Here is a 22,287-nt window from a genome sequence, read left to right on the forward strand (position 1 = left end):
GCTCTGTAATTACCAACTGTATATTATGACATTACCAGTTGGCTTTTTTCCATTGCTCATAAAGAAAAGCTTGAAGTATCTTTACTTACACTCAGTATTTAGCCTAGCCTTTACGAAAATGGCTCATTAAAACACAAAAGCACACATAAAAAAAGTCCCTCCTCCACAATCCAAATACAATATGTGACATTTAGTCCCATTTTTGCCCAATCTGAGCTGAAATGCCTAAATAACCGACCCCCAGAGCTTCCCTTTGGCTCCTCCATAATACTAGCACCAGAATATGAATAAGCAGTGTGCGTTGCAATGGCTGTCAAGGAAACGCACTCTACTTGCCCTTCACGCAAGCTCCATAGTTTAGCGTTCAGTGGCACAGAGCAACAAAAGCGTCAGAGAAGCTCTGGAACGGAACTTCAGGATAAATGCGTGTGTTTGCGAAGCGCTCCGAAAGAGAGAGCCGCGCTCAATGGGCTTTTTGTTCCTCTTGTTTTTTGTGGTGCTTTTCTTGCCCCTTTCTCCCCCTTCCTTCACACATTCTCAGGAGCTGGCAGACTGTTTAGAGCTGAACTCTGGCATCTCTTTTTTCCTTCTCCCCCCTTACTTCACTCCTTCTGTACCTCCAGTTATTCCCCTTAGAGTTCGGGCCGTGTATTTGGTGGATAACTGCAGGTGAAAAGCTTGGCTTTCCTCATAGTCTTTTTGCCATTACTTAAAGGAAAACTCCCTTTTCTGCTTGCAAAAACAATCAGCTCTTAGTGCAGCCTTTGAGATTCTAGTGACTAATAAATGATGACTAACAATCATTCCAAAGATGCTGTGGAAACCCTTCATTTCGCTCTGAGTCATGATACAGGAATGGCCAATCAGGGCTTATTATGCTACAGGAATGACGAACAGGAGGCCGTTCTCCTCTTCTGACAGCCTTTGAGTCAGGAGCACAATGTGGAATGTTCGTTTTACACAAAGTTCCACGTTGCCTGGCAACAGCAGCTGTTGTGAAGCAACAGGATGGGTTTGTAGGCCGGTGTGAGTCACAGAACGTGGAGTTCATCGCATGATCTGATCAGCTTGTATAAAGAGCTCTTTTTATCTGCTTTATGGCACAGATATATAACGGGAGGGAGAGACATTCCTCAAAAGCACATGCTTTATTTTATGAGGCAGAGAGCCTCTGATGGTTTTGGTGGGAACTTTCAAATACTCCAACATGCTTCACTGCAGTGCATTTTTTTCTCCTTTTAAGTCTATCATTAGGAAAAAGTAAAAAAATAAATAAAATGAAGACAATCACTTTTTAAAATTAAGAAAATTACTCTTTAATTCTAAATAGAACATTTTTTCTTCAGTTAGAGACCGCTCAGTTGAAATGCTAATCTAACAATTGGATGAGACAGTATTAAAAAAAACTAAAATCAACATTACAAAAATCACTACTGCTTAAAAATGTGGGGTCAGTAAGATGTTTGAATGATTTTGAAATAAGTCTCTAATGCTCACCAAGGCTGTATTTATTTGTTAATAAATACAGTAAAAACAGAAATATTGTGAAATATTACAATAAAAAAAAAAAGTTTTCTATTTTCAAGGTGCAGTGTGTAATATTTATGAGGATCTATTGATTTTATTACCTTAGAATGAGCCATTTCTAATCTACATACGCCGCAGGTCCCTTTTCAAGGAAGTCACCATTGTGCGCCGCCATGTTTCTACAGTAGCCCTAAACGGACAAACTACTCTATAGAGCGCTAGCTACTCTCTGCTGTCTCAGACGACGACATCTTTGTCCTGTACCGGCCACCGTAGCTTTTCTATGTGCTTCGAAAGGGAGGGGTGAGCGGTGGACGGGTACATTCGCAACCACACCTCTAGATGCTGCTAAAATTTACACAGTGCCCCTTTAATATATTTGAAAATGTAATTATTCCTATGATTACAAAGCATCCGATACACCAGTCTTTAGTGTCACATGATCCTTCAGAAATTATTCTAATATGCTGATCTGTTGCTCAAGAAACATTTTTTATTATTATCAATGTTAAAATGAGTTATGCGGTTTAATATTTTTTTGTGGAAACCACAATTTTTACAGGATTTTTTTAATGAATAGAAAATAGAACAGCACTCATTTGAAATAGAAATATTGTAATACTTTACAGTCACTTTTGATCAAATTAAAGCTACACTATGTAACTTTTCCGTCCACTAGAGGTCGCCTGTTCAAAACAAAGGCGTAGTTTGATGACGGCACGTTTGAGCGCAGAATCTCGGGACATGTGGTCTTCACCTCACAGCCGGTGGGAAACAGTCAGGATAGGACTCGGGCAGAAATCGTGTTCATGGATGCGATTATTAACATTCCTGTAGTATGAAGCAGAGCAGGACCGAGTGTTGTGGAGCGGAGCAAGGCCGCAGGAGCGATTGAAGAGCGGGACTGTTATTATGGCATAGTCGCTGGCGGGACTTTTATTATGACACGGTTGCCGGCGCCACTTCCTCTTTTCAGTCATGAGTTTGAGGTAACGCAACTCTATTTATCTATTAGATATATCTGGGTGTGTTGAAAAGGAAGTTATGACGTTCGCTCGACGGCTGCTATGACACTTGTTCACACTGCAGTGAGAGTAAAGCGTTTCACTGAATAAAACCGGAAACCGAGGGTGACGCAGATATGACGCAATCGACAGGCGACTCCCTCACACGCATAGCTCACACGTCCCGGTTCCTCGGTTAAAATAGCAATTTTCTCACGATTTACAAATAGTTGAAAACATTTGGGATATTCTAAGTACTCAACTGAACAAAATATATAACACTGGCCTAGTGATTTCTGGATATTTTACTGCAAAAATCCTACATAGTTCACCTTTAATGTATCCTTGCTGAATTAAAGTATGAATTTATTTTAAAAAGAGAACAGTAGTGTATGTGTAGTTTAAAGGGGTGGTAAAACACATTCTTTCGAAGTCTTGATTGTGTTTGTGAGGTGCACTGTAACATGTGTTCATGCTTCGTTTGAAAAAAATTGCATTATTTTTCATATATTTGACCTTTATTCTACACTGCTCTGTCCCTCCTTGTAAAACGGTCTGATGGTTTCCGGGTTGTATGAAGCCAGTCCCTCAAAAATACGCAGTGGGCTCAGATTGGTTAGCTGGCCCAGCGTGTTGTGATTCGCTAACCGCAGTGCACGTTTTTCGGAAACGTCACCCTTACCTTTACCGGTAGACTGTGCTTTGGTCAGTATTAGAAACAATGGCGTCAATCAAACCATACCAATCTGAGCCCGAATCAGACCCAGAACATTTTAGTAAAGATGATCGAGCAGAACCTGTTCAGTCCTCAAGAGTAAACACTGCGGATCTATAGTGATCGCTACTGAATGGCACTGTTACTTTTGTATTTTTAGAATGATTATAGCCAAATATCTGTCGCAAGAACTATTAACCCAAAACGAACACTAAACACTGGCTTTGCTATAGTAGCCAAATCACACACCGAACCATGTTTAGCATGCCTGTAGATAAACAATACACAAAAGCTCTAATCAAAGAATAATTTACACTAATGCCAAGTTCGCTGTTGAGATTTTAACGTTAGTGTTTGTAACGTTAGGTGTTCGTCGGATAACGTTAAGTATGAATGAGAATTTAACAGACTGGTTTGCAGAACAGCGTTGTCATCTGTTTACTTCCTTGCTACAACGTACAATTAACCTATTACAGGAAAACACATCGATGAAAAATAAATCAGACTTACAGGTTGTGGCCCGTAAACAGCTTTTGTTTTTAAATCCATCTTTCAGGACAAGCCGTTGTGCAAATCCTGCATTGAACTCGCGAAGATTGTGGAAGCTTTCCTCCGTGAAATGTGCAGCGCGCGCGTCGTGCATCCACACACTGGCAGCGTTTGTCTCACGACCCTGTCTCGTGCTTTGATTTATGATGGGCAGCATATATCTGACCTGTTCCCCTCTGTCTCAAACACACATGTATATAACATGCTGTATGTTAAACGCTCTGCAACGCACCCCAGTCCCTAGGAAGGCTGAACAAAGCAAGTACCCCAGACCTGCAATCCGGATGAAAATAACAGCGTTTCGTCGGCAGCGTTTGTCGGCATTGCAGCAACACCACTCCAGCCTACTAACCACAACAACGCAGCGATACAAAATGGCCTCGTCCCCTCTTATTTAATATTCTCGGAGGAGAGGTTTATGTAAATATTGAGGCTGGTGATGTCAGCAACCCTGGAGGAATGTGCTGTAGTCCTTAGAAATTGATTTCTTTAAAAGCAAATATCTCCCTTTGCTTTAAACTTTGAACGCTGTAACTTTGCAGATGTTGTTTATGCTCAAGCAGCAACATTACACGCTAGCTAAAGTTAGAATAGTGAAATCGTGGTTTACCACCCCTTTAAATTTCACTCATTTTATAAATCACTCAAACACTGTCCAACAGCAACACCAGTGGATAAAGTTTCTTTTGCCTCCCCTGAGCTCATTTTGGCCTTGCAGAGGTCCTTTAAAGTGGCATACATGTGAAGGGGTAGCTGCAAAACACATGTGAAAAGTAATGTTAGAGGAACCAGTGCCTCCAAGACACTGTAACTGGCTGATTATTACACTGTCTTTATTAAGATTAATGCCTGACTCTTATGACTGCAAAAGGTCCACAAATCCACATGACTGAAAACTGATGGAAATTAATGGACTAATTACAAAGGAAACAACTCCCATATGAACATTACTAATTCAATTCCAATGCAAATAAATTATATAAGAACAGTATTTATCTGAAATAGAAAGCTTTTGTAACATTGTACTACCGTTACCGTTTTGGGTCAGAATTTTTTGTTTTGTTTTGTTTTTTGGGAAAGAACTTAAAGAAATTAATACATTTATTCAGCAAGGATGCATTAATTGATCAAGTGACAGTATAGACATGTATAGTGTTGCACAAGCTTTATATTTCAGATAAATGCTGTTCTTTTGAACTTTCTATTCATTAAATAATCCTGAAAAAAATGTTTTGTACACAATTGTTTTCAACATTGATAATAATAATAAATGTTTCTTGAGCAGCAAATCGGCATATAAGAATAATTTCTGAAGGATCATGTGACTCTAAAGACTGGAGTAATGATGCTGAAAATTCAGCTTTGAATCACAGAAATAAATTACATTTTTGCTGTATTTTGGATCAAATACATGCAGCCTTGGTGAGCAGAACAGACTTCTTTCAAAAACAATCAAGATAGTACAGTTTCCAAACTTTTGACTGGTAGTATTTATATCCACACATATACATATATATACACATACACATTTTATATATATATATATATACATATACATATATATACACATACACATTTTATATATATATATATACATATACATATATATACACATACACATTTTATATATATATATATATATATATATATATATATATATATATATATATATATATATATATATATATATATATATATATATATACACACATATATATATATACACACATATATATGTACACACACACACACACACACACAAGTAAATTATGGCAGAATTTACATTTTTGGATGAACTATGCCTTTAAAAATTATAGCCAAACACCAAATTGAATTAACACAAAATACTCTTGTTACCCACTGCATTACTGTTATATTATATTTTGAAGCAATCTAAAAATATAAGGTAAATTGGAATTCCATACAAACTTAATCAGGAAACCATGAGGACTTTGCATGCTCATTTCAGAACCTACCACATGCTACTGGTTTGCAGTGGGATCAGTGTCCACCAGACAAAGAAGGTGGATGAAAGCAGTGCTGTCTAGGTAAGGAGACAAACTATAATCCCCCTCATCCTACAACTTCAGTAGGGAAGGGGAGACGACGAGAGAAGAGACTTCCTGAAACACCACAGGCCCACAGTTCGAGGAAATGACTCTTGCTTAAGTGGGACACTGACAAAAAATGTGTGCTAAATGTGTGCATACACAAAAAGGCAGAACACTGACTGAAATTAATACAAATCATAAATCCACTTCATTCCAGGACTGGACCCAATAACATGCAGGAATTTCTCATACTTGTTTACGAATTTTATTTCAGGGAAAAAACCCCAGCAGGAGCTGCAGTCAAACCCATTATCTTTTAATCCTCTCTCAGACTAATCCAAAAGCGTCAGGAACACGGAGGTGTGTGAGCATGTGTGGGAGTGTGTTTGGGTGGAAGAGGCTGTGAGGATAGTTATTTTATTTTGTGTGTTTGTGTGTGTGTGCGTGTGTGTTGTACCTTTTTAGCACTCTCGGGTCCAGCTTCATCAAAGCGGAATCGGATGATGCGGAAGTCTTTGCAGTAGAGGATAAGCTCTGTAGGGTTAAATTTCAGCTTCTGATTGGATCCTAAAATCTTCTGCTTCCCCTTAACATCATTCACTATAAAAAAAAAAATCACAAAACAATCTTATTTAGATTTTGTAATCTTTACTGATAGATAGATAGATAGATAGATAGATAGATAGATAGATAGATAGATAGATAGATAGATAGATAGATAGATAGAGAGATAGAGAGATAGAGAGATAGAGAGAGAGAGAGAGAGAGAGAGAGAGAGAGAGGGGACAGGAAATGATGGGGAGAGGATGGGAAACAAGATTGTGGCAAGAGAGGCAGACTTGGGGCCAGATTTTTGATCTAATGATGAAACGCAAATTAATGAACACAGACGCAGCCGGATCATTTTCATAATGACCCAACCAACGCATTGAACGCAATCTACCGGTTAGCGTCTGGTTTAAGACTTGCTTTTTTGGGATGGTAAATAATGGTGCAAACATCAGTAAATTGACAAGCGCAAATCTTAGTAAAGATCACATTGTGTGATTAATTTAAATCTCCTCCCATAAACTTTGCACCTGAATGGGAAACTCCTACAAATGCATATGCAATAAGGTCAGCCGCAAAAAGTTAGTGCTATATAGCACCATATCTTAACAGGTTCTGTATATGGTAGCGGTGCTATATAGCACCTCAGTCATCCCAAAGAACCGGTTAAGAACCGCTGAAGAACCACTGAAGCACCAAGATATGGTGCTATACAGCACTTAAAGTGGTTCCCCTTATGATTACGAGCCAAAGAACCACTTTTAGTGTTATATAGCACCATTTTCTTTAGAGTGTATAACATGATATTCAGACAAACTGTCAGAAAGCACAAGAAATCATGACCAGGTCTAGAAGTTACAAATAAAATAACAAATTGAAATAAAGGCAGTTCTCTTTCCCTAAAGTAACTACCAAAGAATATAGAAGTGGTCATTAAAACCAATTTTCCATTTTCAACATTTGGAGTTCTAGAGAACACGACACTATTTTTATCAGAGGAGTTCCTCTACCCAAGTATCATGCATTTCCTCCAAAGGACTGAAAGAGGAAACGCTCATATTAACTTAGTGTTAGCGAACTGGTGTATTAAAAAGCAACTCACAATCATGCTGTTCATATATGCATTGTAAATAGACTTACTGTAACTACATTTTAAAACTTGCATAATCAGATTAAAATTTTTAACAAAATACTGATTACATTGTACATTATTAGACAACAGCAATAATTAAATTTATGTGGCCCAAAGTTTATAGTTTCTCTAAAGTTTTAAAGTATTATATGCATGTATGTACAGAATAATTTTCAAGGAGACACATGGAAAAATATCACTGTACCTTCCAAAAATTAACATCTTATGTCCACAGCAAAAGTACCTGATCTTACTAAAATGGTAAACTTCACTATTTACTATTACGCAAACTTTAATTTAAGCTTTACCTTTGCAGTTTAAATAAACCATTTATCTTGCATATTTCAACAGGGCATCTTGCTTTCTTCTTCTTCTTATTATTATTATTATTATTTATGACTTTCTTAAATGACCAAACTTCAACAACATTAGTGCAGATCCTTTGAGTGCAGCTAATGACACTGTGAAGTGGCGCTCGAGTGATTAAGAATATTCCAATGTACAAATGAGCTTTCCTTCGATTCCACTGTCCTCATTTTCTTTCCATGCATCCTTCCCTCACATCCCAAGGAGGGTGGAGCTGAGACGTGAGGAAAGGAAGTGAGGAAAATAAACGAGGATGCACAAATTAGAAATGAGAAGCACTCATTGTGTTGTAGATAAAGGTGAAGTTTAAGTAATACTTTTGTAAAAAACTATTCCATTTTTTTTTTTTTAAATATGAGCAGATAAGGTCTGGTCTGTTGGATGTGGTTCAAAATTTGCCTCTAAGGTCACTCCGCGTGCCTTAATGACAGATTGAAGCCTCAAAGAGAGTGCTTTTTTCCCCAAGCCTGAATCTCTTATAAAAGGTCTTTTGTTGAATCCACACAGACAGACAGAAAAAAAATGTGTGTGTGAGAGTTTGGGGGGGGGGGGGGGGGGATTTGTGGAGCAGGCCTCATGCTCTATCTGTTTAGCGCAGCAATTCAACACTTGGGGGGCTAAGTCAGCAATGAGGGGAGTGCAAGGATCTAACACAAACAAGATTAATCGCGGCTGGGCTCAGGCTGCAGTCTGGCTGGATGAGCTCATCTACAGCTATGCTAAAAACAGCCACCCAAACAGGTTCTGCAGCTACGCTACACTGTCAAGACTGACCGCATTGCTTGTGGAAAAATCCAAGCGAACGGGGTTTCAGTCATTTATCTAGGACACATGATCCTTTTTATTATGACAATACAAATGCTGTCGCAGTTTACAAAAAGGGAAAAAAAGCAAACAGACGCACAAAGAAAGATTAAACTAAGTACTGAGGTAGAAAGAGAGGTTACACTTAATGGTCCACTCAACTTTGAACTATAAGTAGCTTAGTAACTTCAATTAACTCTCATTACAGTATTAGTATACTGTAGTAGGCTGTTAGATAAGGGTAAGATGATATGTACTTGCAAAGTTACTTATAGTGAGGAACTAGTAGGAGGAACATCAAAATAAAGTGTTAGCAGATACATTACGCAGTCTACTGATCTACTGAGAGTTAGTTGACATTTAGTTGCAAAGTTACTTATAGTTAAGTAAAATGTCTAAAGTGGACCATTGAAATAAAGTGCTAACGAAAGAGAAGAACCCAATTTTAAAAAGAAGTAAACCAGCAACTGCATAAACACATTTGCAGGCACTGAAAAAGAGGATAAAGGAGCGAACGACAGGGAGACATTCTATATAAAGCTGTATACGGTCAGACCAGTGAGACGCCTCAAAACATTTTCATTTAGGCTATTAAAAGAATAAAAGCATGGCTGGAGTTTCATGGAGCAATTTCTCAAACTGGGGTCTGTGGAGCCTTGGGCATTCATCTCAAATAGCCAGGGCATCCGTTGGAAAATTTCTGATCGAAATTGTAATTGATCTCAGTGCAAAACCACATCAAGCTACGTATATGATGTAAAGCACAACAATGATCGTTCACTTTCTCAAGACCCTGAACTGGGTGATGGAAGTATTTTTTTTCTCCAATCATTTTAATTATCTTTAAATTAAAACAATGTAAGCTTCAAACCAAAACAAGTTAGCTCTGAGTTGAATCACAACTTTACAAATTAGAATTTGAAACGTCTTTTTAAAAAAAACAACAACATCATTTTAAGGGAATGGATGACTTTTTGCAAACATCAAATCAGCAGCAACCACACATTGCAAAAAGTATTTACTGCATCAAATACAATATCATAAAATTATTAAAATATACAAAATCTCATGATATTGCAAAGTTCACAGCAAATGCAGGAAACTGATTTGATTATGTCATTCCCAGTTCACAATTCACAGGATCCAATAACAGTTTGGGCTTAAGAAAGGGGTCCTTGTTCAAAAGTTTGAGAAAACCTGCCATAGAACCATGGGCGTCGGAAGCAAAAAAAATGTGGGTGGGTCCTCTCTCATTTACATTAAGTACAAATATACCGCCTTGTTTGCAAGACAAAGTTACGGAAATCACTGTATCATATAGAGCGGCAATGGTGTAGGGTTAAGACGTATGGCATCAAGTTGACGCAAATCGACCCGAGGTTCGAATCTGCCTTTTGCCGAACTCACTCTACTCCCTTTTCCCCATCACATATCAGATCGGAAAGGCATTTATTTTCAATAAATATGAAGAAAATATTAGAAAAGTGGAAATAAAGCATCTAACACGTGTTTTATAATAAGTGTTTATAGGTTAGGGCCGGGGTAGGTAAACAGACTGGGGGCTGAATTTGAGACAATAAAAGTTAGTTGGTCCAATATCATTGGTCGTAAAAAGTGGGTGGGTCTTGTCCCAATGGTTCCGACGCCCATTGAACAGTTTAGTCGAGCCGTATTACTTTCCTATGCTGAGCTGATCTTTGATAGTCATTAAATTGATAGTAGAAAACAGCAGCAAAAAAAAGCCTGAAGAGTGGCAGGTGGTCTGCAGGTTAAGCATGGTGAAGTGTGTTCACGTGCTGTTGAATTACCTGTTACTACCTGCTCCACGCAAGCCAGCGGGATATCATTCTCGCCCAGGAGGCGGTGGGTGTACTGGAATCGCTGTAAACAGTAAAAAAAGACATGGAATATTTTTGATTAATTTGCTTATAATCTTTTTGTTGACATTATCCTGCAGAGAGAACCTAATGAGCTATGGCTGGCTTGTGTATGAACGGATGGAATGGGTGACCTGTATTAGCTTTAAAGACTGTAACAATTTACCTTCTTTCTTTAGTAAATCAGCTGATCATCGACTGGCTGAGGGTGATTATTAACATGTTTAACTCGTCTGAGAGCTGCTTAACAGCAAGGAGTGACTATAGAGGTTAATGTGTGCAGCAGATTGCACTGCTCTGGAAAAGAACTTTGGATTCTTTTGCATGACATGGTTTGAAAGACTTTCCTTCCTTATTTGACACATTTATCCACCACACCAATATAAACAGAACTATTATATTGTATAAATGATACAACTTTCATTTTTTCAACTTTCAATTTCACCAACAGTATATGACTGTATCTAATGCGGACATGATTCATCAATACTTAAGGCTGAATTTAAATGTGTATTTTTTGTCAACTACAGTGTACTGTAAGTCATAAGTAGGTTAATTTCCCCAAATTGTTTAACCACTGTGACTTTGCCATGCTCAGTATTAAATAAATAACCATTATATTCAAATTGTAGTCCAATAGAAAGAAAATTGATTTGTTTTGCTTAGCTATGAAGATTAATTTTCTATTTCTCAACAACAAGTTATGGAGAATAAATGCTAGACTATATGCCAACAATCCTATGCCTACATTCAGGCCTTAAAAAGTGTTTTGTTTTCTTCAACTAAAGGGGATGTTTCTGGCCTAGCTAGAAGGTTAATTATTTTCCACGGTGAAAATAGCTGAATAAGCTACATCAAATTCACACACTTGTATTTTCTGCTAGCAGAATTAATAAAGTCAGCAATTCTCAGGTACATTTCATAAATACAACAAAAATTCACTTAAAAAAAAAAAAGTTGTGATACCATGCAATAAAATATGCAATATTATAAATTAAAACCATGTTTTGTAAGTGTTTAATAATAATTCACAGTATAATCACTGCTTCTTGTTGCTGTGAGGCTGCTTTATATAAATGTCTTTAGACAATAGTTTTCAAAGTCAAGGCAGTCAAAGTACTGACTCTCATATAAGTCTGAGCTTACCTGTTGTGGCAAGGAATTATGGGTAATGAAGGAAACCTTGAAGTTGGTACACACAAGTTTCCCCCAGAGGTCATCCTGACAGTTTTCTGTGCCGATGCATTTCTTTACAAAGTTTGCCTCATTCACAACTATTTCACCTGTAAAGCAGGAACAAGGAAATGAGATTTAGAAGAAGGGAAAATAATACAGTCAGAGGATGACTAGCTTGCATTTTAACATATTTAACATACAGGCATGTGGAAAAAGTTAGGACACCCTATTGAATTCCATTGTTTTCTATATCAGGACATTAAAAAATAATCTAGTGCTTGGCAGGTCTTAAAATTTGAAGGAAAAAAAAACTCAGATGAACAACAGCACATGACATAATGCACAGTGTCATTACTTATTTATCAAAAATAAAGGCAAGATGGAAAAGCCATGGGTGACAAAGCTAGGACACCCTATCATTCAATTGCCTGTAGATCCACTTTTAGCAGCAATAACTTGAAATAATCGTTTTCTGCATGACTTTATCAGTCTCTCACATTATTCTGGAGGATATATTTTGGCCTGCTCTTCTTTACAACATTGCTTCAGTTTATTGAGGTTTGTGGGCATTTGTTAATGCACAGATCTTGCCACAGCATTTCAGTCAGGATGAGGTCTGGACTTAGACTGAGCCATTGCAACACCTTCATTCTTTTCTTTTTCAGCCATTCTGTTGTAGATTTGATGGCGATCTTCGGATCATTGTCTGGTTGAATGACCCAATTTTGTCCAAGCTTTAGATGTTGGACAGATGGCCTAACATTTGACTCTAGAACACTTTGCTATACAGAGGAGTTCATGATCGACTCAATGACTGTGAGGTGCCCAGGTCCTGTGACTATACAAAACAAGCCCAAAATCATCACCCCTCCACCAGCATGCTTGACTTTTGGTATGAGGTGTTTGCGCTGACCTGCTCTTTCGTTTTTTACCAAACTTGGCGCTGTGCATTATGGCCAAAAATCTCCACTTTGGTCTTGTTTGTGCAAAGGACATTCTAGAAGTCTTATGGTTTGTTTAGATGCAACTTTGCAAACCTAAGCAGAGCTGCCATGTTCTTTTTAGAGAGAAGAGGCTTTCTCTTGGCAACCCTTCCAAACACACCATACTTGACCCGTCTTTTTCTAATTGTCCTGTCATGAACTTTAACATTTAACATGTTTACTGAGGCCTGTAGAGTGTGCGGTGTAGTTCTTGGGTTGTCTGCAATTTTTCTGAGCATTGCACAGTCTGATCTTGATGTGAATCTGTTGGGTCGTCTACTCCTGGGAAGATTGGAATTCTTGAATAATCTTCCTCAATGTAGAATGATGGATTTTGTAACCCTTCTTAGATGGATGGCAGCAACAATTGCTTCTCTCAGATAATTGCTGATGTATTTCCTCCTTGGCATTGTGTTAACACACACCTGGATGCTCCAGACCAGCAAACTGCCAGAACTTCAGCTTTTATAGAGGTGATCACACTTGCTGTGATCAGTTAATCAAAGGAATTTGGGACCCACTTTATATTAGGTGGCCTTAACTACTATGTACTAACATTTAAATTAATCATTTGATACAATGCACTTAATGTGTACATACATGTTTTTACATTGTACTTACATTTAAAAAAATACCTGCAAGTAATTACATCTGTAATTAATTTCTGTAGTTACATTTGTAATTACAATGTTGACAATTCCCTTACACCTAACCCTACCCTTAAACTTACCCATACCACCACAACCTGTCCCTAACCCTACCCGTGTCCCACCTCAATATCAGCAAAAATGTTTTGCAATACAATTTGAACACAGTAAGTACATTGTACTTATTTTTTGATGAAAGTACATAGTAGTTAAGGCCACCTAATATAAAGTGGGGCCGGAATTTGTTTAGCAGTGCCTGACCGTTACTTACCCTCTTAATTCCCATGTTAACAGTAAGGGTGTCCTAACTTTGTCACCCATGGATTTTCTGTCTTGGCTTTATTTTTGCTAAACAAATAATGACACGGTGTGATATGTCATGTGTTGTTGTTCATCTGAGGTTTTATTTTCAAAATTTAAAGACAAAATCATCTGCCAAGGACCAGATGATTTTGTTATTATGCCCCGATACAGAAAACCATGGAATTCAATAGGGTGCTCTAACTTTTTCACATGACTGTATATGTTAAAAGGGAATGTTGGTGCTTGTGTTTAACATGTACTATTGATTTGTTTGGTTCTACTCTGCTCCAGCATGCATTCACATCGTTATCTCACAACACAAATTTTCAAGAGCTAAACAGACATGAATGAAACTATTACTATGAGACATTTATTGTATGCAATCAACCACTTCTTGGCGCTAAATAAACAAGCTGTAAAACTACAGTTCCTCCAATACAAAAGCTTTCAGGTTTTTCAGAGTTCAGGAGCAACTTCTGGATCCCTGACCACTCATGTAACACACACTTGAGCCCCTTCATAAGAGCCTTCCAGGGAAAACTCTCTCCTGAGAAGCTACTGTGACTCTCCTTTCATGTTGGTTGAAAAAGTATGCCCTATTAAAAGAAATGACCTGTTGTGCTGACTAAACAGTCACATAAACTTTTACCATGTACCGAATGTGCACATGCATGCTGAGAGTCCTGAACGTTCGCTCTTTTTTTTTTACACAAACAGGAAAAGAGCAGAGTTCAAAGGCAGGTGTACCAGGAACCAACATAGCATTCAGGATACAGAAACCAGGTTTTGGGACAGAGACATTTTGTTTGCATGTGTAATACTGGCATTTCAATATCTATTATATTCACTTATAATACAGTGAATCTAGTGTCTATGCTGAGCTTTTGAGTATTTAGAGTGGATCTAATATAATTCTAAAGAGACATTCACACCAAGGACAATAACTATAAAGTTTTAAAAGTGTTTAAATTCTATCCAAATAGGGAAGTCCACATACCAAATGCATTGCATGCTAGTAAACAGAACGTAATGTTGGTGTGGACGCAAATATAGATATATATATATCTTTATAATTATTGTTCTTGGTGTGAATGGGCCTCAGCTAAGGATGGGCACGAGTACCCAGTTACTCTGACATCATAGTAATTAGGAGTACACAAATATTGAAATTGTGGAAGATACACAATGTATTATATACAGTATATTTAATAATTATACAATGACTATTTATTGTATATAATAATTAATTATATATTGGATATTATTTATATGTTATGGCAGATAATCAATAAATGACCAATAGCACAATTTTGACTATTTTGTGTAAACTAAAATGAATTGTTTTAAATGCTACAAAGAAATGTAGGCATCACAACATCATTGTGCAGTGTGAAAAATGGATATTAATTATAAAGATTTAACATTATTAAATGTAAATAAACAAAACATTTAAGGGGAAAAAAACTGAACTTGAGTAGTCAAAATGTCCAAAACACACATTTCGAATTCAGAACATGGTTTTAAATTGTGGGCTACAGCCAACATCTTTACTTTTGTCTCTGGCTGAACTCAACAGAAGTCACACACATGGAAATAAAGAAACCCACGTTGCTTCATTCTAAATATAGCACTTCCTCCTCTTTTCGCTCTAAGGATCATCCAGACACATTAAGAGGTAAAATGAACAGAGATTTGTTTATATTGGAGAAGAATAATCAGGCTGCTGAGAGAAAGAGTGAGGGAGATGTATTTGTGAGTGAGTGCGGTGAGCAGTGTTTGTCTCACAGCTGGGACTGTTTCAGGGGTTACAGTAGGGCAGGATGCAGGCTAGCTAATATGGAGGTTGGGCCCTGCGAAAGCGTTTGCATCTCAGGCAAAATATTGGTAGACACTTCACTAAATCTCAAGCCATTTAAACAGTAGGTCAGCCAGCTGATTTTCTGAGAAAAATAATTAGGTTATGACTGCACCAGCTTAGAATTTGAGCCTGAAGTATTCTGAAGAAAGTTCTGTGGTTTTCACAAAACATCCACCACTACTTGCATATTTAACTATTAGCAAATTCCTACCTAACATCAGCTCCCACCGTAAAATGTTTGTGATCTCTCATTTATGTTTAGAACAATTTTTATGATATTCTAAGTTATCATTCTTGTGTGAACGGGTCTTAAGACCTTGGTATGAAGCCACAATCTCCATCACCCATCTTCTCACATATTCACACAGGCATACACCCACTCGCAAATTTCAAACAACTTCCGCTCCACAAGCAGCCTGGTCTGTAAATGGCCATGACGACATAAACGTGTGTCTGATCAGCAATCTACAGGGATTAACCAGCAGCTCATCCTCTCTGATCTACCAGTAAACAGCAGAAGTTCAGTCCAGACTGTGATGGGAAGGAAATGCAGATGGTAGTTTGGCAGAAAAACGACACCACACTGAAATAGTACAATACAATATTTCTTTTAAAATATTTTTAAGTAACCCCAAACGTTTAAAATTACTTTTGTAATTGTTAACACGATCACACAAACTCTACTAGATGTGATGGTTGCGTACAGTATATCCTGATAGTTATGGTTTTAAGATTTCAGAAATGAGAGTACACATCATAGCCATGGCATGGCACTAATAATACACACTTGACATCAAACCTACTTGATTAAATGACCCGGTCAGGTTAAAAGACAGTCTGCATCTAAAAATAACAGCATCAAATATTTATATACCATGTGACCAGGCTTCCTGTGTTTACATCCTGTTAGAAAAGGGGGTTTAGGCGGGTGGCATGTTTGATCAGAACACCTTGGGTCGTGTTTTACTTAGCTTTGAATTTGGACAGCAATCATAGCAGAGCAAAAGTATAAAATTGTGTCTATGGCTAAAGCTGGGACAGAAGATGCTGAATATTGCAAGTAGAGGACACTATGCACTTAAGCTCGGATCGAGTTCGGCACAAGAATTCTCTCATTGCATTGTGCTGCAAAAGTTACACGCAATGGATCAGAGCAACATGATAACAAGAAGAGGCCTAACAAAGAGACTGACAGAGAGAGAGAGAGAGAGAGAGAGAGAGAGAATGTGTGCGTGGGTTTGTAAAAAGACACCATTCATGAGACAACGGCCATGTTTTGTTGAGATGACTAGGCACCATTAGGCTTCCATGTGTGTGTAGGGAGTGGTGGAGCGATTTAAATGGAGCAGTCAGTAGGAGGTCAATCTGAATGGATATATTCTGCTAAAATGTCACCACATGCAGGACTAAAACAATCCAGAGTATGACCAAGACAGACTTTAAAAATATATATTTACAACACAAAGCCATTAGGCCTTTTGAAGTAGAATGCAGCTAATATAACATTACCTAAATTACCTTTGATTACCATCTGATGCTCACTTTAAGATGTTTAAAACGCTAATAATTTAATAATACCGGTAAAATGTAATCTTTAGAAAATCTATTTTTCATACTGTATATTACAGCTTTCGGATGCTGAAATTCACCTGTATTTAAATCGGCTGACTTTTAGTTTTTGTTTTATTTTAAAATAGAACACAATTTTAATATCTGCAATTTATCAGCAAAAACGTGAACATAATTCAAGAACAGGAAAACAAGTGAGTGAAACAAAAATAAAAACCATTTATAAATGACAAAATAAAATTTAAAAACTTTATATGACACGTGATCATCTCTGAGCTCTGCCATAACTTTCGCTAAGTGAGTAAATTCCGATTCCATGGTCATAGATATATATGTAGATGCCTCATTAGCACCTGCACAGATCAGTAGAATGAGGCATCTACGATCGATATATCTATGACTACACGCTCGTATTTTGACCTCACTTAACGGAAGTTATGGCGGAGCTCAGAGATGATCACGTTCGTCTGATACGAGGTAAAATAATAGCATAAATACTGCTCGGTTTCTCACAGAAACTGATCGTTTCGCTAGATAAGACCCTTATTCATCGTCTGATATCGATTGGTATCGTTTAAAGCCCTTTGAAGCTGCACTGAAACTGTCATTTGGACCTGGAACCGTTTGGAGCCCATTGAAGTCCATTATATGGAGAAAAATCCTGGAATGTTTTCATCAAAAATCTTAATTTCTTTTCGACTGCAGAAAGAAAGACATGGACATCTTGGATGACATGGGGGTGAGTAAATTATCAGCAAAAGTTTATTTAAAAGTGAACTAATCCTTTAAGAACCAGATGGTTTTAAACTAAAGATATCTGTCAGGTACTTCAAAAAGCCTAGCTCACAACAATTCATATGCATTGCAAACGTTATATCAGTTCACACATCATAGATGAATCTACAACATACACAACTGATAGTTGTGACTTTAGGAAGAAGTCTCTTATGCTCACCAAGGCTGCATTTATTTGATCAAAGATACAGTAAAGTAATATTGTGGAATATTACAATTTAAAATAACTGCTTTCTATTGCCTTTTTTATTTTAATTTTAATCTATTCCTGTGATAGCAAAGTTGACTTTGCTTAAGAAACATTTGTTCTTGTGCTGCTTAATATTTTAGTGGAAACCGTGATACATTTTTGTAGGATTCTTTGATGAAAATACTTTTTTTTTTTAAAACAGCATTTATTTCAAAAATAAATATTTTGTAACTTTATAAACGTCTTTACTGTCACTTTTGATCAATATAATGCGTTTCCGCTGAATAAAAGTAGTTCTAAAAAAAAAATTCCAACAGGCAATAAGAAGCTTGGTAATTCTTGATATTCTAGCAAGAGTATTTAAGCCTCTGCATAAATTTGACCACACTGTGTGCCACCCTGCTATCACCACAGTCCACAAAACACAGTGACAAGGGTGGTTTTGTTTTAATTTCAGATGAGGAACTAAAAAAAATACATAGCATGTCTATTTTGGAAACAGGGAAGGTCCATGGTGTGCGACTTAATTATAAGGAGCGCACGCCTAAACACAGGGTACTCCCCCAGTCGCCACAGCACTACAGCTTTTCTGTTTATTTCCCAACACTTCTAGGAACAGATAAACTGTCTGGTTGCATTAAGATCTCTCCCATGACAAAGCTGGAGCTGACACACGTGTTGTTAATGGCTTGGAAATATCGGATCTGCCATTGCTTCGGTTAAAAAGGTAACACCGAACAAAAGGCAAAGCTTATTAGACTGTGAGGTTAAAACTACCTGTCAGAACATGAATCCTTTATTCAGAAGAACCAGGACATTAGGATTAAAGGTACACACCCTATGCAAGTGTGCTTGGCAATGGTAATTATAAGACATACAGGAATAGGTTTGATAACAGATCACATTTTAAAAACCAGGATGGGATAGAATCAAACAGTCTCCTAAAGATACGTCATCATGATACTGATCTATTGATTTAGCAAGCGCTAAACCAACGTTGGATGTGTTAAAGTAAGCGGAATACACAAGAGCGAGGCTGATGCTTTATACATTTCCTCATTGTTGTTGTCAACTTAAAATGGTAGTTCACCCAAAATGAATTTCAGCGTCATCATTTACACACCCTCATGTTGTTCAAAACCCATATGACTTGCTTTACTCCATGGAAGACACTAAGCACTCCTTGCTCATTTCAATTAATTTACAAAGAATGAAGAATTTCTAAAGCTTCAAAAAGACACAAAAGCATCAGAAAAGAATCATAAGAGAGATCTATGTGTTTCATAGGTTATATTCCAAATATTCTGAAGTCAAACAATGGCTTTTCATGAGAAACCGATGAAAAAGAGAACGTAGTTCCTAACCATATAGGTGTAGAAAATCACAACTTTTCATTTTCAGTTGGTCTTAGCACACGATGTAACTGTAGAAGAGTCAAGTTTTAAATAGGAAAAAGATTGAAAGTGTCTTTGGTCATTTTTTGAATGAGATGCTAATGGACTGATCAGAATCAATGATGTATGCTAAGCTATGCTAAAAGTGCTACCGCCAGATACAAAGATCGGCTGAATGGATTCAAAAACGGTAAAACTCAACTATTTAACTCTAGGGGACTTATTTTCAAAAAAAGTGGAGTGTTCCTTTAATCAATTGATCTAGACGACTGGACTGATACAGTTCACAGATCTCGTCACAGCAAATACATTTTTTTTAACAATATTTCCTTTGAAAATATCTTAAAATGTAACTCTACACCCTTGCTTCATTTAGTACACAGAGTCATGATGAATATGCACATTAGTCCTCGCCTCACTTACATTAGCTCAGAATACCTGATCCACTCAGTCAACTGTAGCAAACGTTACACAATGGCAAGTGGAAATATTGGTTTAATTCAGCCATACGTTTGAACCAGAAACTGATACACAAGAAGAAAAGTTAATTATACAGGGTTGTCTACAAGTCGATGTATCAGAACTGTAATGCGTTTGTTTTATGTATCGCTCTCTACAACATTAACGGTAATTGATACAATTAGCCTTTGGCTTGACTACATTATCAAACAGCTAATAATGTGTTGCTAATGTTACACAAACCATGTTACAATTCACCACCTCAGAGTCAGACAGCTGCTTTCTAAAAGTCAGCATCCTTTGAACATCAGAAAGTCAGTGGACAAAGGCATAGGGTTTTTTATAACATAATAATATATACACTATATTGCCAAAAGTTTTGGGATGCCTGCCATTACATGCACATGAACTTTAATAACATCTCATTCTTAATCTGTAGGGTTTAAAATGGAGTTGGCTATAACAGCTTCAACTCTTCTGGTAAGGCTTTCCACAAGGTTTAGGAGTGTGTTTATGGGATTTTTTGACCATTCTTCTAGAAGCGCATTTGTGAGGTCAGGCGCTGGTGTTGGACGAGAAGGCCTGACTCAGTCTATGCTCTAATTCATCCCAAAGCTGTTCTATCGGGTTGATGTCACGACTCTGTGAAGGCCAGTCAAGTTACTCCACACCAAACTCGCTCATCCATGTCTTTATGGACCTTGCTTTGTGCACTGGTGCGCAGTCATGTTGGAACAGGAAGGGGTCATACCCAAAGTTGGGAGCATGAAATTGTCCAAAATGTCTGAAACATTAAGAGTTCCTTTAACTGGAACTGGGGACAAGCCCAACCCCTGAAAAACAACCTCACACCATAATCCCCCTTCCACCGAACTTTACACTTGGCAAAATGCAGTCAGGCAATTACCGTACTCCTGTCAACCACCAAACCCAGATTCGTCCGTCGGATTACCAGGCAGAGAAGTGTGATTCATCACTCCAGAAAACACGTCTCCACTGCTCTAGAGTCCAGTGGCGGCGTGCTTTACCCCACTGCATCCGATGCTTTGCATTGCACTTGTTGATGTAAGACTTGGATGCAGTGGCTGGGCCATGGAAACCCATTCCATGAAGCTCTCTACGCACTGTTATAGAGCTAATCTGAAGGCCACACGAAGTTTGGAGGTCTGTAGCTATTGACTCTGTGATTTTACGTGGCCAACCCCTTCGTGGTAGAGTTGCTGTTCCCAATTGCTTCTACTTTGTTATAATACCACTAACAGTTGACTGTGGAATATTTAGTAGTGAGGACATTTTTACGAATGGACTTTCACGGTCCCACGCTTGAATTCACTGAGCTCCTGATTCACAAATGCTTTTTTTTATACACCTTTGGCCATGGAAATGATTGTAACACCTGAATTCTATGATTTGGAGGTGTGTCCCAATACTTTTGGCAATATAGTGTATAATTCAACCGCCATATTGCTATATCTACCCGCTTTTTCCTGTCCCTTCTTAAAGGTGTTCTTGAGCTCACTGTGTTAAAATGCCCACATAGCAATACAATGCTTACTTAGTAATTTTGTCTTGTTTCTAGTCTAAATATCTAAAAATTCTTAAATCAAGATGCATTTACTAGATAAGTAAAATTACATAAGATATTTTTTCAAAATTAAGTGAGTTTTTGCTTAAAACAAGCTAAATTATCTGCCAGTGGGGTGAGAAAAATAATATTGTTTCTGATTGAAATCTTGTTTCTTGTTTCCATCCCAAAAAGAAACAAGATTCATTTTCTCATCCCATTGGCAGATAATTTTGCTTGTTTTAATTTTTTTTTTTAAATCCCCAGAAAACAAGAAAAAATATCTTACGTAATTTTACTTATCTAGTAAATGCATCTTGATTTAAGAATTTTTATATATTTGGACTGGAAACAAGAAGAAAAAAATAAATAAATAAGAAGAGCATTTTTTGCAGAGTAGAAAAAGCCCCGTCCCGGATGTTGAGAGAATAGGTAAGGTTACATGTTTGTGACGGTAGGAAACAGACGGTCCACTACAGTTTTAAGGAGAAAATACTCAGCAATTGTGTTGACTTAAAGCACATGGTTTGTCTTAAAGCATATTAAAAACACCACATAGACATATAAACAACTTTAAAGAACTTGAAGGAATGTTTATCAGTAAACAATGAGGTAAGTTTGGTCTGTGTCTCACTCAAAGCTACTATAGAGATTTAGAAGACATGGAATTTAGAAGTAATAACCACTTTTATGATTTTGCATCGTACATTTCTTCAAAATTCCACAGAAGAATGAAACACATACAGGTTCAGCACAACATGAGGATGAGTAAATG

At 37.4% G+C, this 22,287-nt stretch overlaps 1 protein-coding gene across 1 annotated transcript in view; it reads right to left on the reverse strand.

The window, feature by feature from the left end:
* The window catches only part of mtmr10 (myotubularin related protein 10), a 43,554-nt gene that overhangs the window by 17,247 nt on the left and 4,020 nt on the right, over positions 1-22,287 (reverse strand). The window contains exons 3-5 of the mRNA XM_079845577.1: positions 11,721-11,857; positions 10,506-10,578; positions 6,304-6,446 (exon numbers count right to left, since the gene is read on the reverse strand). Of these exons, the coding sequence (XP_079701703.1) occupies positions 6,304-6,446; positions 10,506-10,578; positions 11,721-11,857 (353 nt within the window). The remainder of the gene's footprint in view (positions 1-6,303; positions 6,447-10,505; positions 10,579-11,720; positions 11,858-22,287) is intronic.

Source organism: Gobio gobio, assembly GCF_949357685.1.
Source record: "Gobio gobio genome assembly, chromosome: 2".
NCBI classification, from domain to species: Eukaryota; Metazoa; Chordata; class Actinopteri; order Cypriniformes; family Gobionidae; genus Gobio; species Gobio gobio.